We start from the raw sequence: 19,369 nt of genomic DNA, 5'->3' as shown, positions 1-19,369 counted from the left end.
AACTGTGAGATAGCGATTCGATAACTGTGGGATAACGGTCAGATTACTGTGAGATAACGGTCAGATAACTGTGAGATAGCGATATAACTGTGGGATAACGGTCAGATAATTGTGAGATAACGGTCAGAAAATTGTGATAAGCGGTCAAAGAATATAGCGGTCAGATAACTGTGAGATAGATTCGATATTGTGAGATAGCGGTCAGATTACTGTGAGATAACGGTCAGAAAGAATTGTGAGATACGGTCAGACTGTGAGATAGCGCGATCGATAACTGTGGGATACGGTCAGATAATTGTAGAGATATCAGAAAATTGTGATAGCGGTCGAAAATTGTGAGATAGCGGTCAGATAACTGTGAGATAGCGGTCAGAAAATTGTGAGATAGGTCAGAAAATTGTGAGATAGCGGTCAGATAACGTGAGATAACTGTGAGATAACGGTCGAATAAAGTGTGAGATCGGTCAGATAAGTGAGATAGCGGACGAATAACTGTGAGATGATCGAATAAGTGTGAGATATGATGCGATAACTGTGAGATAATGGTCATAACTGTGAGATAACGGTCAGATAACTGTGAGATAACGGTCAGAAAATTGTGAGATAGCGGTCAGATAAGGGTCAGAAAATTGAGATAGCGGTCAGATAACTGTGAGGGAGATAATGTGAGATAACGTCGATAATTGTGGATAACGGTCAGATAGCGGTCAAAACTTGAGATAGCGGTCAAGAAAATTGGGAGATAACTGTGAGATAGCGATTGATAACTGTGGGATAGCGGTCAGATAATTGTGAGATAGGTCAGAAAATTGTGAGATAACGGTCAGAAATTGTGAGATTATGGTCAGAAACTGTGAGATAGAGATAACGGTCGGTCAGAAATTGTGAGATAGCTCAGATAACTGTGAGATAACGGTCGAAAAATTGTGAGATACGGTCAGATAAGTGAGATAAAAGGTCAGATAAGTGTGAGATAACGACGATAGGTAGAGATAGATAACCGTGAGATAGCGGTCAGATAGCAGTCAGATAAAGATAGCGTCGAATAACCGTGAGATAGCGGTCAGAATACGGTCAGATAAGTTGAGATAACGGTCAGATAAGTGTGAGATAAGTGTAGAGATAGCGGTCCAGATAAGTGTAAGTGTGAGATAACCGTCAGATAACGTCCGATTGTGAGATAGCTTGGTCAGATAAGTGTGAAGTTAGGTCGTGAGATAACGGTCAGATAACTGTGAGATAACGGTCAGATAAGTGTGAGATAACGGTCAGATAAGTGTGAGATAACGGTGAAGCAACTGTTCAGAAAGCTTGAATCAGTGAATTTTGATCACATTCAGCAAAGTTCCCGGGGAAACAGGGCGTCTTTCTACTTCTCATTATTTTCAGTACAGGGACGCCCTGCTAGCTAAAAGCCTGGTGTCCAGCTTCCTCAGGGAAGGATGAACATGAACGCCTCCTCACTCCATTCCGGATTAAAAGCCCGGTTTTTGATGTCAACCACACACTGTCTGGAACAAACCACAGTTCTGACTCACACGTTCACCGTTGTTCAATGAACGCCCGCCCTATTCTGCCTGGGATTGGCTAACTTACAGGCCAATCAGAGACAGGACAGAGCCTGGGTCCGGACCGTGGTCCGCCCCTTACTGACCCCTGGTTTAAGTTTTCATGAGTGAAAAATCCGAGTGACGCAACGTTGCATGTCGTTGTCCACACTCGCGTCAGTAAGCACACTTTGAGCGAATATCGCATTATTGGCGTTTTGTTTTGGCAGAAATGGACTTCCACACAAACCGGATTAAACGGAAGAAACGACCCACAAGTACGTTTGTACGAGTTCAGAATGGTCAGCGATTCGTAGCCTTAGAACACGCCTTTTTTCAGCACTTTAGCGGCAAGAGTCCAGTTTAGCGAAGTCCGCCATCTTGTGTCGCCACGTTTTCACACCCCGGACTTTTAACTTCTTTGTCAGGAGGTATCAGTGTTTTAGGAGAGAGGACACATTCCCTTCTTTTCATGTCATCATCAGTTTTCTGAAAAGTAAAAAGTGAGATTCACATTCAGCGATGATGACGACGGTTTCCTGTACGATTTTGTCGAAAAATTAAAAACTCAGAAAAACAACAACACAGAAGTGAGGAGAAATAAAGAGACGTGAAAGAGGTCAAAGGTCACTGGCCGTCCTCGCTCTTCCAAGTTCCAACATTAAAAACAAGACATTGTCACAACTAGGAAACAGGAAACGAGGTAGGCGGAGTCTGTCTGACTTCACCAGCAAGGTCACCAGCAGCAGCCCGGTGTCCTGTCCTCAAACATGTGACTTCGCTCCTCCACCTGTCGGAACACAAGTCCGCTCCGGTGATCCGCTCCAGGGTTGGACCCATCGCTCGGTCTTTTGTGTGCGTGGTTCCTGTTGAACAGAAGGTGTCGCTGTAAGTGTTGCTTTGATGCTCCACAGTGGGCGTGGCCACATCATCACTCCTTGTGACCAGAGTCACATTAGAGTGAAAGGCTAAGGTCGTTCCAACGAGACTGAGATTAGGATTAAAATGATGGCTCTTTGGATTCTGAAGACCACGTGGTGGACGTAATGTCCTCCCAGCAGCATATACCACATTAGCGTCTGACCCTCAGGTTGTGATCTGGTCCTGGTCCAGGTTGCGTCTTTCAGACAACGATAGCAGAGCAATCTGGTTCTGGTTCTAGTCCTGGTCAGGTATTTAATTGGTTCTGGCTGTGAGCTAGTTCTGAGGTGCTGCTTTTGATATGGTTATGATTTGATCCTGGTTTTAATTCTGGTTGAGATCATGTTCTGGTCCTGACTGAGATCTGGTTGAAGTCTGGTTTTAGTTCTGGTTGTGATGTGATTTTGATTTTGATCTGGTTCAGTCCTTGTCCTAAGGTGCATGTCCTCTTATGACCCTGTATCTACGCCCAGTTCTTCCTGGTGGAACCGGACGGGTTCAGGACTGGTGGGCGGGGTGCTGGGTGTGGACATGGCTGTGGAGGCGGGTCACTGAAGAGAACCTCTTGCCGCAGTCTGAGCAGCATAGCGGCGTGTTGGTGGCGGCAGCACCGGGAGGAGACGGCGGGGACGAGGTGTCGGTGACGGTTTCAGCGACGTGGGTTTGGCGGTGAGCCTTCAGGAGAGACATGCGACTGAATCTCCGCCCACACTCGTCACACTCTGACCACACCCTCCGCCTCTTCTTCTGCAGGGAGACGAGAACTGATCAATCAATCAAAAATCTAATCATTTACATTTCACTCGTTGATTAAAACACAGGATGACTTCCTGTTTGTCCTCACCTTCCTCCCTTTATCCTCCTCTTCCTCCTCCTCCTCCTCCCCCTCCTTGGTTGAGCCCGGCAGCTCAGTTCCGTCCCGGCAGTTGTTGGTGTCCTCGTTCTCCAGAGCAGCGAGGACGTCCCGGGCAGTGGCGTCCTCACCGGCGTCCTCCAACAGCTGAGACGGCAGCGTCAGAAGACGATGAAGCATCGATGCTGAAGAGTGATGCCCGGACGAGCCTGCAGGGGGAGGTAGAGGACATGAAAGAGATCGTCATCATCGGATAATGACTGACAGCGAACAGGGCGTGGTCATGTTCTCTGAAACCAGCTGAGTCATGACAAAAACGTCCATTATGTTAAGTTAGGATTAAACCCAGGATCATTGATATTTAAAATCAGGATTAAACCCTGGATCATTGATATTGAAGTCAGGATCAAACTAAGGAACACTGATATTTAAAGTCAGGATTAAACCCTGGATCATTGATATTGAAGTCAGGATTAAACTGGGTGTATTTCACTCCCTCACCTGCAGGGCTGAGAGGGGGGCCAGGCGAGAGGCCAGGTGAGGATCTGGCAGCGTTGGTAGCATTAGCATCAGCGTTGGTAGCGGTAGTATTGGCGGTGGTAGCAGTAGCATTTGTAGCACTGGCGCTGGTAGCAGTAGCATTGGTAGCACTGCTCTTCCGACTGTCTGCGGGTTCTACATCGGCATCAGGAGAAAAGACCTCCATGTCCTCCAGAGGTGTCCAGCGAGGATCCTGCTGGGGGGAGGAGGGGGAGGGCTCCAGGGTCACTGAGGGAGCTGGTAGAGGCTCCGCCGCCTCCTCATGCCTCCCACCTCCACCTCCTTCCCCACCCAGCTCTTTGATCTGCAGGACGTCACTGCACCATTTCTGACCAAAGACTTTGTCCAGGATTGGAAACCAGTCCTGAGAGACTGAGAGCACCGGGGGGCGCTCTGGGTCCAGAAGTGGAGAAGGAAGAAGAGCATCAGTGACATGAGGAAATAGGAAAGGAAGTGAGGAAAAGAGGGTGGAAGGGTGGGATGAAGAGAAAACGTTAAAATTAGACTTAAATTTTGACGTGAATCATCACTACACATTATGTGTAAACATGGACAAGAGGCAGAGCTTTAATGTCAGGATTAAACCCAGAAACATTGATATTTAAAGCCAGGATTAAACCCAGAAACATTGATATTTAAAGCCAGGATTAAACCCAGAAACATTGATATTTAAAGCCAGGATTAAAGCCAGAAATGTTGACATTTAAAGGATTAAAACCAGAAACATTGATATTTAAAGCCAGGATTAAACCCAGAAACATTGATATTTAAAGCCAGGATTAAAGCCAGAAATGTTGACATTTAAAGCCAGGATTAAACCCAGAACGTTGACATTTAAAGCCAGGATTAAACCCAGAAACATTGACATTTAAAGCCAGGATTAAACCCAGAAACATTGATATTTAAAGCCAGGATTAAACCCAGAAATATTTAAAGCCAGGATTAAACCCAGAAACATTGACATTTAAAGCCAGGATTAAACCCAGAAACATTGACATTTAAAGCCAGGATTAAACCCAGAAACATTGATATTTAAAGCCAGGATTAAACCCAGAAAGATTGATATTTAAAGCCAGGATTAAAGCCAGAAATGTTGACATTTAAAGCCAGGATTAAACCCAGAAGCAGGATTAAACCCAGAAATGACATTTAAAGCCAGGATTAAACCCAGAAACATTGATATTTAAAGCCAGGATTAAACCCAGAAACACATTTAGAGGATTAAACCCAGAAACATTGATATTTTAAACCCAGAAACCCAGGATTAAACCCAGAAACATTGATATTTAAAGCCAGGATTACATTGACATTTAAAGCCAGGATTAAACCCAGAAACATTGATATTTAAAGCCAGGATTAAACCCAGAAACATTGATATTTAAAGCCAGGATTAAACCAGGAAGCCTTAAAGAAACATTGAATTTAAAGCCAGGATTAAACCCAGAAACATTGATATTTAAAGCCAGGATTAAACCCAGAAACATTGATATTCAAAGCCAGGATTAAACCCAGAAACATTGATATTCAAAGCCAGGATTAAACCCAGAAACATTGATATTTAAAGCCAGGATTAAACCCAGAAACATGGCTCAGGGTTTAGTTAGTCGTCTTTAAACCCAGAAACATTGATATTTAAAGCCAGGATTAAACCCAGAAACATGGCTCAGGGTTTAGTTAGTCGTCTTATTCACTCACCCTGCGTCTCTGTTGTCTTTTTGGACATGGTGACCTCGGCGTGCTCCTCTCGAGCGTCCTCTGAGCCACTGGGAGATACAGAGTCGTTCTCTGACCCTCTTCTCCTCCCCCCGGCTCCTCCCCCTCTCCCCTTCTCTTCTCCCCCTGCATCAGAACTCCTGCGCAGTCTCTCCTCCAGCATCTGCTGCTCATGCTCCATCTTGGTGATCTCCAGCAGCAGGTCGTCAAACGACGCCTCCACGATCTTGGTCAGCTCACGCACAGCAAAGTTCAGGACCTGCTCCATGACCGACTTCAGCTGACCTGCACAGAAGAGAGGAGACACTAGAGTTGCACGGTACCCACGGTACCCACGGTACCCACGGTACCAAATCGTAACGTTCCTACTATACTAGAAATTCTACACGACGGTACCACCATGGATTACTATACTACCGGTGCCAGTTTCCACGACATAGCCTCCCGGCTTCTCACTGCATGCTACTCCCTTGTAAACAAACCCACATGGCAACTATTGCAACCGAACTACATAGCTGCTGACGCGTCCCGTCTTTAGGTTTCACACACGACACGCAAGGACGTGTCCCGTCTAGTTCTACATACGAGGACGCGTCCCATCTAGTTCTACACACGAGGACGCCTCGCGTCAATTTCTACACACGAGGACGCGTCCCATCTAGTTCTACAAACGAGGACGCGTCCCGTCAATTTCTACACACGAGGACGCGTCCCGTCTAGTTCCACACACAAGGACACGTCCCGTCTAGTTCTACACACGCGTCCCGTCTTAAGATAAGATAAGAAAACTTTTATTTATCTCACAGTGGAGAAAATGGCGTTACAATTGATAATAAACAAACAAATAAACAATGTACAAGTAATACAAGTTAGAAAGAAATTATTTACACACACACACACACATATATATATATATGGTCAAATATACATATGTAACTCGTTAACTACACAAAATAACGTGTCTACAGAGGAAATTGTGTCCATCACATGAAAACTGTGGACATTTCATTGGGGACAATATTGAATGATGCGAAGACGCCATTGCTCATAAAGTATTTAAATATTCACACGTAAACAGCTCGGTTCATTCTGTCTCCTTTCTGTTATTATATCTAATGTTAACAACGTCTTCTTCTGTTTTTTGGTGTAACATTAGAGCGCCACCTACAGTGCTGGCAAATGTACTACAGTGTTTTGATGTCGTGTTTCCTGGGAACTTTAGGAAAACGGCAAACACAAAGATGGGTTCTGTGTGCTGTGATGTTAAAATCCTGGATTCTCTCTCTGGACTTTGGTGTGGGAGAGTGAGTGGTTCACAAGCTTCAGTTTGTGTCTCGCAGGGCGATAAAGACGTGGACCTGTGACGTAGACGTCGTAGACTTAAAGTGACGTAGACGTGGTAGACTCTTTATAACTGTACCGTCCACACAATCGTGAATATAGTTGTATATATTGTGCAAGTTATCATGCAGATATTATGCAAGAAACGTTACACAATTAACAAATGTGATCATAAATAAATGGATTCAAATCATGTGTACATGGTTAATATTATTGTGTCTGCGATCATATACATCATCGTGAAAATAATGGTGTAAATATTGAATGCTTCTGACCTACGACTCGTCCCCTCTGCTCCAGGCGGCGTGTGTCGGTGTAGCAGCGGGGCTCAGTGCTCTGTCCTCCGGGGGCGTGAATCCTCTGCTCGGGCTTTGTCCTGCCGCTCTCCGCCGCCTCGTCACTCCTCTTCCGCGGTGAGTCCCCGCCGTCTGCGGCGCTGGTGTTGTCCCGGTTCTCCCGAGACTGCAGCTGGAGCCGGAGCCGGTGGTTTTCCTGCTCTTTCACGGCGGTTTCCAGCAGCAGCGCGTTCAGACTGGAGCCCACCGTTTTGCTGATTTCCTGGACGGCGAACTGAACGACCTGCTCCAGCACAGACTCCAGCTGCCCCTGAAAAAACGAAATGTACACGGCCCCGTTCATGTTTTCGGCCCCTCCTTTCGAGGGCCTCTCTCATTCTTGTGTACCGGAGCCGCCAGTCCTTCACACTGCCCGGTCTTCCCGACGGAAAACAGGCGAGACACGTCCCCGGGTCGCACGGCTGCCCTAGCCGATGCTTGGCTCACTTTCTCCGGCGGCTTCGCTACTCTTTTCTCTGCGCTGGGCGCGTGTTCAGCCTCCCCGGAGTCTGCCGGAAAGACTCGAGTAGACGCGCAGGAGCATTTTCCCGCCCACATGTGCTGAGCAGCGCGTGCCGGGCCCGTGCGCGCTCGCGCCCCTGCAGTCAGCCATTTTGGCTTTGACAAAATAACATGAGAGAGTGCCAGAGACATTTGAGTCATTACCGCTGCTGTCACCGCCTCCGCAGCGCCACCTACTGCTGCACGTCGTTATCACACGTAATCATTTCAATCATTGTAGACTAAATATCACACATGTACGACTGTAGTAAAGTAGCTGTAATGTGCTGAGTCACGGAGGTTTGCAGGGTTTTTTCTCACGAACACACGTCACGTGACCAGCCAGGTGCAAACAGGAATCAGGTGGTTGCTTAGTAACAGAAAATCCTGTGAACCAGAGCGTGACAAGTCTAAAACGCAACTTCGCAGTTTTCAAGATAAAAGTCTAGCATTTATTCCTAAAAGTAAAAGCCTCCATTAATGTTTGTCCATGCTTCAACACAAGCTAACAGTTTTCAAAATAAAAGTCTAAGGTTTTGTCCATCCACAGTAAAAAGACAACGTCGCCATTTTAAATGACATAAAGTCTCATTTTATATACAAAAAAAGTCAAAGGAAATGAAGAAACATGAGGTCAACGAAGCATCAGAAACACCACAGGCCACCCAGGTGCATTCTGGGTAATCTACCAGACAACTTGAACGTAAATAAATAAACAAGAAAACTAAAAGATGCAAAACAAACTCATGTGAGGAAATTCTAAGAAAATCAGAATGTGATCATAATTTAAAAAAAAGAAATCAACAACTAAACAAAAAAGATTCATCATTACATCACTGACAACGGGGGGGGCGTGGTGTCTGCTGCTTTGTGTCTGCCCACCCCCCCGTCTCTGATTGAGCGCATGCTGCAGCGGAGGGACACTCCCCCTAAAAAAACATGCACGTTTTTTCCAGGCTTTACGGCATCAGCGTCTGAGAGGAGGGGGCGTGGCCAGTTTCATGACGCTCGAGGACCAGCTCTGTCTTTGTTGTGAGGGAGGCCGAATCGAGCCGAGCCGTACCTGAGCAGGCCACACCCCCTCCCGCCCCCGCGCATGTGTCTGTGTGTGTGAACTCAACATGTGAATGTTACGTCATCAACATGTTCAGAGCAGCACGTGCAGTGAGAGGAAGTGGTTTATTTCCTTCTTCAGACACAAAAACGCCTCAGTCATCACTAACATGTGAGGATTCACACACACACAGACACACACACACAGAGTGTGTGTGTGTCTGTGTGTGTGTGCTTCATGTCTATATTTCATTTACAATAGCATTAAAGTTCAAATCACAACACACACACACACACACACACACACACACACACACACACTGCTGCCTCCATCACTCAGTTCAAATGTCTTATTTTGTCACTTGAGTGTTTGACATCAACAACTCCTGTGTCCCCGCAGCTAAAATCACTGGTTTTCTCTCTGGACTTTGGTGTGGGAGAGTGAGTGATTTATAAAAGTCTAGATCAGGGGTGTCAAACTCTGGCCCACGGGCCAAATTTGGCCCACAGTGTAATTATATCTGGCCTGCGAGGCCATAACAAATGACCACTGGAGTTGACCCGCCGGTATTATACCTGTTTTTCCTTAATATACATGTGTCAATATCAAGCGCCCAGGACAGATGTGGTCAACCACGTCATTTTACGTGGCTGCGAGTGCTTAATTGATCTTAAAAAAAGTTGCCTTATAATAAATCTATGTTGCTTTAAATAGTGCACTGACTTTAAACTACATTTTCACAGTGCATGGCAATTATGTTATTATCAGCAAAATGACGGCATCCCGCCAATAGTGTTTACGTTAGTGTTTAATTACTACTACAAGTGAGATTAAGCAGATTGAGAAATATCCACAAATGATCCTTAAATGTTCAGAATGTAAAAGTATTTCTTCTGTGGTATGAGGCGGTGTCGGTAATCAAAGAGTACAATCTACCTTTACACCACATACACATGTTTTATTTTTTGGTTATTTATTTTTAGACAATATTTTAATCAGATATCATATCTTAAAGCCCACATAGACAGGAAGCTCCAATTAACGCTGCGTTTGTGTGTTTATCTGCGTCATTACCTCTTTTATGAAACCCTAAAGTTTCAGAACAAACACTTCAGCCACTGCTGAGAAAATAGTGTTGTATTGTTTCCTGGGCTCTGCGAAGTGGATCGGCACTTCCTTAATTTGATGTCGTCCTCAGAAATCCTCACCACTCCTCTCACCACCGTAGCGCCTCCTGGTGCGGGCACTAGTTCGGGCACATCCGGTTGCGTACATTCAACCGCAGAAGAAGAAGAACTACTCTCGTTGTAGCTGCTGAGATGCAGAGCATCCACCGTGCCAGAGGGGGAGCTGTGTATCTGAGAGCTGGCCTATCTATTACGTCACTTCCAGGTACCTGGCCAATCACAGGACAGTGGGAAAGCTCTCGTAAATTTTTGTTTTGGCCCGTGACCGTTCCAAATTTATTAAAACTGGCCCGCGATGGATTTGAGTTTGACACTCCTGGTCTAGATCATGTGACGCAGAGATCGTAGATTAAGACGACAGAAAAATGATGGGTGTAAATATCTCATGGAAGTCGTCCACAGTCTGACTTTGTCTTTTTGAGACAAACGTCTGGCTCAGACGTCGCTGTCATTACATGCTTGGTGTGATCCATAGATTTGTTGTTGACGTGCTGACGTTCTGTTTTTAATGGAAACATTTTGACCTGACAGTTTGAAGGTTTGCATATTATTAATGTTTTATTTATTTAAACTTTGAATTACAGTCGCACGGTCATTGTATCTGTATTTAAATATAATATGTACATATATATATACACATACTACTACAATGTTGCAATTGTAATAAAAATAAATTAATAAATGAAGTTAAATATTTAAAATATTAATAATAAAATAATAACAATAGCACTTGGCACCAGCCACCATTCAAACAGCAGAACAATACATACACGCTTGCTTACTTGCATACTCAAGTATGCAAGGATGAACTTGCGTACTTGGGAAGTACGACTGGAGTACATACTTGCCAAGTACAGGAGTACACATGTATGATTCTTCAATTGGAATAGCGGATACGTCCTTGTTCTACTGTTTGAATGACGGGTGGCACCAAGTGCTTAAGCCTCATTACTGCCACCTACAGTGTTGATAATTGAACATATGAAATACTTTTAATAAATGCATATATATATATATATATATGTATATATATAATATATTTATTCACATTTTGAATGTTTAACTTCATTTATTAGTTTATTTTTATTAAAATAATAATCATGTACATATCATATTTAAATACAGATACATTGACCGTGCGACTGTAATATAAATGTAAAATTCAAAGTTAAAATAAATATAAACATTAATAATATACAAACTAATATACAAACTTTGACTGTCAGGTCAAAATGTTTCCATTAAAAACAAAATAACACGTCAACAACAAATCTATGGATCACACCAAGCATGTAATGACAGCGACGTCTGAGCCAGCGGATCATTTCATCAGGACAGGCCGAGGTAACGCTGCTCTGCGCCGGGCACAGCGAGCGTCCGCAGAGGCGGAGCTTATCACCTCCGACAAACGTCGCTGCCAAACTATAAATACGTCAGATCTTAATACACAAACTACATGTTTGAATTCTAAATGACTAATTTCTCGCCTCAAATGATCTTAAAACTTTGTTCTGGGACACAGAAAAATATTTACTTCAGGTTTATATTTGTATTATCTGCTGCTATGTTCCGCCGAAATGCATTCTGGGATATGTGGCTTTCTCAAGTACGCTCAAATCACCACCTGATTGCTGCTCACTGCTCGTGTGCATGAGAATTGGAAAAGAATTTGGACTGAGGCTGATGATGTTTTCACAAGTACGGGAGTACGCACAAGTATTTGAGAAACAACCAGAGGCTTCAGAGAGTCACTCTCCCACACCAAAGACGTCAGGGACACAGGAGCTGCTGCTCCTCTGCTGCCCCGTGTGGTCACTTTGTGTCACTGAGGTCAAGCTGAACAAAGGAAGTGACAAAATCAGACATTTGAACTTAGTGATGGAGGCAGCAGTGTGTGTGTGTGTGTCCATGTATTACTAATGTTGTGGGGACCTAAACCTGTTCACACTGTCACATTATGGGAACTTGTCTTCCTTGTGGGGACAAAAAGCAAGTCCCCATAACGTAAATGACTACATGTTAAGGATTTTAAGATATGTTTTAAGGTTAGGTCGAGGTTAGGGTTAGGGTTAGGATTAGGATTAGGCCAGTAGTAATTGTGGTTAAGGTTAGAGTAAGTCTCCAGGAAATGAATATAAGTCAATGCAATGTCCCCTCAAGTCATGAATGTCGATGTGTGTGGGGGGGAAATTGTCCACCTTTTATTTACGTGGTTAAACAGTGTCTGACGTCACAGCACAAGACAGTTATCACCCCTCGCAGAGAGGTGGGGGAGGGGAGGAAGCAGGTAGACAGATGGACCTCGCGCATGCGCACAGTCGCCCATACCCTCCGCATCGCCCCCCCCTTCTCCTCTCTCCCTCCCCCTCTCTTTTTCTGCAGCATCAGTACCACACTCCCCCCCCTCCTCTCTGGTCGCTCTTCCTGCCGCTGCTGCTGCTTTGCGCGCTGCGGGGCCACTGCGACCGCACCGAGGAGGAAGCCGCGGACAGAAAGGGGGCGCAGTCTGAGGCAGAGCGGCGGAGAGGCGCAATTTCAAAGAGAAGACATCAGCATCCGTCCAAGAGGAGGACAGCAAGAAAAGAAGGGGGAGAAGAAGAAGAAGAAGAAGAAGGAGGAGGAGGAGAGGAAGAAAAGAAGAAGAAGAGAGGGTCGGACGCGGATTTAAAAACACCTGAGCAGCAGCAGAAGGCGGAGACGCGTCACACCGCGCCGCGTTCTTCCTCCCTCATCATCACTCAGTGGAAGTGAACAAGTGAATAAGAAGGAGAAGAAGAAGAGGAAGAGAAGCAGCGGCAGAAATCTGACGAAGCTCGGATTCAGAACGACGAACGACGCGGTGTCGGAAACCTCCCCCCCTCCCCCCGCACCAGGGCCGATTCTCTGCTGTAGCACCCAGCGCAGCGCGGCGACACCATGAAGGACCGCACAGCGGAACTGCGAAGCGTAAGATGATGATTTTTCTCTTTATTCTCCGTGTTCTCCTCCCGCCGCTGCCGCTGCCGCTGCGAGGCGGCGAGGAGCGGTGATGGAGCAGCTGCGGCTCTGCGGAGGAGGTCTGGCGGGAGGCCGCTACTGCCGCGGCCGCGGCGGTGATTGCACAGTGATGTGAAATGGAGGCTCGGCTCTCAGAGGGGTGGGTTGGGGGTGTTGGGTTTGTGGTGTGGGGTGCACCGGCTGGAGGTCACGGATTCTCTCTGTAATGGCCGCTGTTTGAGTCGCAGAGGCCTCGCGCGGCTTTTCTCTGCATGTGATGAGTTTTTGTGTTTTTGTTTTTTGTATTTTTTAAACCGTGATAATGTCCGTGCGTGTCCATGCGTGCGTGCCTGGATGACCTGATGGGGGGAGGGGAAGGAGGTGGAGGACTGAAATGAGTCGCGGACCAAAATGCAGTGATTTTTTTTTCTCCTGCAGCCCGCGCGCGCCTCCTCCCTGACAGTGTCGCGTGGATGTGAGAGACGCGGCCTCGCGCTCGGGCGGCAGGAAGAGCAGAGGAAACACGCGCCGCACGCGGCCCTGGATGCTGCTTCTGCGCGTGTTTCCTGCCGCTCCTGCCACTGACAGTGTGTGTGTGTGTGGGGGGTTCCCTCGCTGTACCAGAGCCTCACCCATTTTATGAGTGAGGGTGAGAGCAGTGATGATGCAGTGTGTGTGTGTGTGTGTGTGGGTGTAGGGGTGTTGTATAGTGTGTGTGTGTGTGTGCGGGGTGCAGTGTATGTGTGTGGGGGTGCAGTGTGTGTGTTGGGGGCGGGGGGTCACATCAGTGGCTCTGCAGCAGCTCCACCCGCCCGAGTTCAACTGGGTTCATCCCTTCATTTATCTCCAATTTATGAATAATGTGGGTGGAGTCACATTCTGATCAATAATAACTAATCAATAAATTGGCCATTTGATGTGTGTGGTCCTTTCCTTTCTTCCTTCCTTCCTTCCTTTCCTTCCTTTCCTTCCTTCCTTCCTTTCTCCCTTCCTATATTACTTCCCTCCTTCCTTCCTTTCTTTCTACCTTCCTTCATTACATTACATTACATTACATTACATTACATTCCTTCCCACCTTCTTTTCTCCCCTCCTTCCTTCCTCCCTCTTTCCTTTCCTTTCCTTTCCTTTCCTTTCCTTTCTTCTTCAATTCCTTCATCCATTCTGTCTTTCCTTCCTTCTTCCCTTCCTTCCTTCCTTCCTTCTTCCCTCCACAGGCTGAAGCTCTCATCACACTTCCTCTCACATGTGGGCGGGGCATAAAAACTATTGAATAAAAATAAAATTAAATACAAATACAGTTAAAAATATCTTTTTTTTTCTTGGCATATTCTTGAACCAATCCGGAGACAGGAAACTTTGACTCCTCCCTACACTGAACCAACATGTGAAAGAAATAAACGTACATGTGATTGATCTGTTCGATGTGATTGATTTGTTTGATGTGATTGATCTTTGTGATGTGATTGATGTGCTTGATGTGCTTGATGTGCTTGATGTGATTGATGTGTTTGCTGTATTTGATGTGTTTGATGTGATTGATCTGTTTGATATGATTGATCTGTTTGATGTGCTTGATATGGTTGTAGTTTTTGATGTGATTGATCTGTTTGATGTGTATGATGTGATTGATCTGGTTGATGTGTATGATGTGATTGATATGGTTGTAGTTTTTGATGTGATTGATCTGTTTGATATGATTGATCTGTTTGATATGATTGATCTGTTTGATGTGATTGATATGGTTTGATGTGTATGATGTGTTTGATCTGTTTGATGTGATTGATATGTGTGATGTGATTGATATTTGTGATGTGATTGATCTTTGTGATGTGATTGATGTGATTGATGTTTGTGATGTGATTGATGTTATTGGGGTGTTTGATGTTTTTAATGTGATTTATGTAATTGGTGTGTTAGTGTGGTGGAAAAGCTACATGTAGCGAGCTACATATATTTCCTTTGCATTAATAGACAGCTAGCAGCTAGCTAAACTAAGTCTACACACTGCAACTAGCTGAGCTGTGCTACCCAGCTGCTTAGCACTGCCATGACCTGTGACCCCTATGTGTATGCGTGTGTGCATGACACCAAACTAGAGTTTACAAATATCAGTTTTACATGAAGAAAAACTGATTTTATCAAAAGGCTTGTTCACGTCTTTATCTCACTCTCACACACCAAACCTCATAGAGAAAATCAGTGATTTTAACATCACACACACAAGAGTTGTTGATCCTCTGCTGCCTCCATCACTAAGTTCAAATGTCTGATTTAGTTTGAAATCCTTTGTTCAGATTGACCTCAGTGACACAAAGTGACCACACGAGGCAGCAGAGGACCAGCAGCTTCTGTGTCCCCACCAGCTAAAATCACTGATTGTCTTCTATGAGGTTTGGCGTGGGAGAGTGAGTGGTTTCTCCTCTCCTGTCCACCCTTCACTTGTTCTTCCTCTCTTCACTCCATCACTCTTCAGTTTCACCTCTTCATCTCCACATGTATTTCACTCTGCAGACATGGGTCCTTTCTCAATACTCAAGTATGCAAGGATGTACTTGCATACTTGGGAAGTACGACTGGAGTACATACTTGCCAAGTACAGGAGTATAGATGTATGATTCTTCAATTGGAACAGCAGATAAGGCGGGTGGCTACAAGTGCTTAAGCCTCATTACTGCCACCTACAGTGTTGATAAATGAACATATGAAATACTTTTAATGAACGCATATATATATATTGTTATTATTTTCACAATCTAAATATTTAACTTCATTTATTAATTTATTTTTATTAAAATATACAGTACAATGTGAAAATAGATATATTGCAGCATTGTAGTAGTGTGTGTGTATATATATATCTATATATTTATGTACATATTATATTTAAATACAGAAACAATGACCGTGCGACTGTAATATAAATGTAAAATTCAAAGTTAAAATAAATAAAACATTAATAATATACAAACTGTCAGGTCAAAATGTTTCCATTAAAAACAAAATAACACGTCAACAATAAATCTATGGATCACACCAAGCATGTAATGACAGCGACGTCTGAGCCAGCGGATCATTTCATCAGGACAGGCCGAGGTAACGCTGCTCTGTGCCGGGCACAGCGAGCGTCCGCAGAGGCGGAGCTTATCACCTCCGACAAACGTCGCTGCCAAACTATAAATACGTCAGATCTTAATACACAAACTACATGTTTGAATTCTAAATGATTCATTTCTCGCCTCAAATGATCTTAAAACTTTGTTCTGGGACACAGAAAAATATTTACTTCAGATTTATATTTGTATTATCTGCTGCTATGTTCCAGCAAAACATAGCAGCATTCTGAGATACGCGGCTTTCTCAAGTACGCGCAAGTCAACCGTACTCGCTGCTCACGTACTCGAGGATTGTAACAGAACTTGGACTGAGGCTGATGACGTTTTCACAAGTACGCACAAGTACAAGTATGGATATTGAGAAACGGCCATGAATTCTGTCCATCACACACTCCTCTACTGTCAGCCATGTTGGATGATCATGTAATCCTGCCAGTAACAGATGCTGCATTATCATCATCATCATCATCACACTACTGATTGTTTCTCATTGTTTATCAAACCTGGAAATTATGATGTTTGAATGATTTCTTTGTTTTATGGAGCAACGAAAAAAAAAATTCACATTTAAGAAGATGAAAAATCAATCAACACCGATCAATATTTGTACACATTTTCTGAACAACAGATTAATCAATGATTAATTGTTAGTTTTAGTTCTAAATCACAGTTTTGTTTTCCGTGTGTGTGTGTGTGTTCATTCTTGTATGGGTAGCTTTGTGAGCCCCAAAAAAACCATTGGAAAAGTGAGGACATTTTGGTCCGCACTTTCTGACACACCCTTAAATGTGACTTAAGGCCTGGTTTTAGGGTTAAGGTCAGGGTTAGGCACTTAGTTGTGATGGTTAAGGTCAGGGTTAGGCACAGTGGTTAGGGAATGCATTATGTCAGTGAATGTCCTCACTATGAATGCTATACAAACGTGTGTGTGTGTGTGTGAGATGATTAAAAAATGCTGCATCACTGTTCGAGGCCTCCTCTCTGCAGCTGTGTGTGACACAGAGGTCAATGACTGACCTCTGACCTCTGTCCTTATCCACACACAAATGAAACAAAACGTAAACAATATTTTCTTTGGCGTTTTTTAATAAAAAATAAAGGTTTCCCGTAAACGTGTGTGTGTGTGTGTGTGTGTTCAGGTTAGTGTAATGCCGTGTTTCTCTTGTTTCCACGAACATAGTGACCTTTTTTAGTTCTCTGGTGAAGGGTTAGGGTATTGAGTTACCTGTGTGTGACATCATCAGACTGAGAGACAGACAGACAGAGAGAGAGAGAGACAGACAGAGAGAGAGACATAGAGAGAGGTCAGAGGAGGCGGGGATGGGTGATGAGAGAGAGAACAAACAGGGAGGGGGAGGAGAGAGAGTAGAATGGTAAAAATCAGGTCAGTTAAAAAGTGTCACTAAAATAAAAAGTTAAAGTTTAAATGTTTGTTTTGTTTAAAATATTAAAATAAAATCATCAAATCCTGCAAACATGAGACTTTAATTTTGATACATGGTTTATTTCCTCATCCTGTCACACACACTTGACCTCAGGTGTCACTGTGTGTGTATGTGTGTGTCTGTGTGTGTAATAAAGCATGCCAGCAACGAGCACCATTACCCACAATCCTCTGGGACGTGTGTGTTCTCCACAGTGATTCACCTTCACGTTTTATTTATTTATAAACGTTAGACATCATGTGACTGATGACATCACTGCTTTTATGTGAGGATTGAGGGTCCTTCAGATCGTTCATAAACATGAACATCGCGAACATCGTGAACATCGCGAACATCGCGAACATCGCGAACATCGTGAATATAATAAAACTGTTTCTCGTAACGACTTTCACCTGCTCTGACCTGTGTGTGTGTGTCGTCCACATGTTGCCATAGAAACTAGAGTTAGTTTGTCTTGTTTTGCTGTTGATAATAATATTGAACGCGTTCTTCAGCAGCTCGAGTCGATTCACTTTGATTTATTCAGAGAAACAAACATGGACATCGTTTCCCTGACGACCACGTCCACTGCTGATTGGTCGACAGATGTCTCTTTGTCTCATGTTTTATCAGCTGAGAACAGACACAGTCATGGTTTCCCATCATCCTCTTCTTCACACTAAATCTGTTAAACCAGATTTAGACCGTGTTGGACCAGATTAAGACCATGTTGGACCAGAATTAGACCTTGTTGGACCATATTTAGACCTTGTTGGACCAGATTAAGACTGCGTTGGATCAAATTCAGACCTTTTTGGACCAGATTTAGACCTTGCTAGAGATGTAGACCTTGTTGGACCATATTAAGAACGTGTTAGACCAGATTAAGACCATGTTGGACCAGATTTAGACCTTGCTGGAGATGTAGACCTTGTTGGACCAGATTAAGACCATTGGACCAGATTAAGACCAACCAGATTCATATTTGGACCAGATTTAGACCTTGCTGGAGATGTAGACCTTGTTGGACCAAGACCGTTAGACCATTAACAGTGTTGGACCAGATTAAGACCATGTTGGACCAGATTTAGACATTGCTGGACCAGATGTAGACCTTGTTGGACCAGATTTAGACCTTGTTGGACCAGATTAAGACCGCAATGGACCAGATTCAGACCTATTTGGACCAGATTTAGACCTTGCTGGAGATGTAGACCTTGTTGGACCAGATTAAGACCACGTTAGACCAGATTAAGACCGTGTTGGACCAAATTAAGACCATGTTGGACCAGATTTAGACCTTGTTGGGATGTTTCAGTCCTACTTTAGACCCTGGCCGTTTCTCAATATCCATACTTGTACGTACTTGCGTACTCCCGTACTTGTGAAAACGTCATCAGCCTCAGTCCAAGTGCTGTTCCAATTCTCAAGATATTTTGTGCTGCCGTTGATTTTAATGTGTGTGAATGTGTATGAATGTGTAATTACCCATAATCTTCACTAGACTGAACTACACTTCCCATCATGCCTCAAGTGGCTGCATCAATGAGGCGTTCACTGACACTGATCTAACAGGCAGTACACACACATATATGCACACACACACATACACACAGACACACACACACACAGACACACACAGACACACACGGTGAACTCACCATGGTCTTCTTCTGTGCAGGCTAAGGACAGTGATGATGATGAAGAGGTGGTTCAGGTCGACAGGGACCACTTCATGGATGAGTTCTTTGAACAGGTGACACACACACACACACGCATGCGCCCACACAGAGGCACGCACACTCTGGTCCACCACTGCCCCGTGTGGTCAGTTTGTGTTGGACCTGTGTGTTGTGATGTA

The 19,369-nt window shown here is 44.4% G+C and overlaps 2 protein-coding genes across 2 annotated transcripts in view; one reads left to right on the top strand and one right to left on the bottom strand.

The window, feature by feature from the left end:
* Positions 1–1,217: 1,217 nt before the first annotated feature.
* Positions 1,218–7,802, bottom strand: si:dkeyp-113d7.10. Its single transcript, XM_044051915.1, has 5 exons — positions 7,191–7,802; positions 5,557–5,859; positions 3,823–4,254; positions 3,313–3,530; positions 1,218–3,215 (listed from the first exon to the last, which is right to left on the bottom strand). The coding sequence occupies exons 1-5, from the start codon at positions 7,552–7,554 to the stop codon at positions 2,967–2,969; spliced, it is 1,566 nt and encodes a 521-aa protein (XP_043907850.1). The 5' UTR covers positions 7,555–7,802; the 3' UTR covers positions 1,218–2,966.
* A 4,586-nt stretch (positions 7,803–12,388) lies between these two features.
* stx1b (syntaxin 1B) overlaps positions 12,389–19,369 on the top strand; it is a 17,979-nt gene continuing 10,998 nt past the window's right edge. The window contains exons 1-2 of the mRNA XM_044051921.1: positions 12,389–12,938; positions 19,190–19,264. Coding sequence (XP_043907856.1) covers positions 12,909–12,938; positions 19,190–19,264 — 105 coding nt within the window. The 5' untranslated portion in view covers positions 12,389–12,908. The remainder of the gene's footprint in view (positions 12,939–19,189; positions 19,265–19,369) is intronic.

This window comes from Solea senegalensis, linkage group LG19, assembly GCF_019176455.1.
Source record: "Solea senegalensis isolate Sse05_10M linkage group LG19, IFAPA_SoseM_1, whole genome shotgun sequence".
NCBI classification, from domain to species: Eukaryota; Metazoa; Chordata; class Actinopteri; order Pleuronectiformes; family Soleidae; genus Solea; species Solea senegalensis.
The sequence above is the reverse complement of the archived record's forward strand: the minus strand, read 5'-3'. Positions and strand labels throughout refer to the sequence as shown.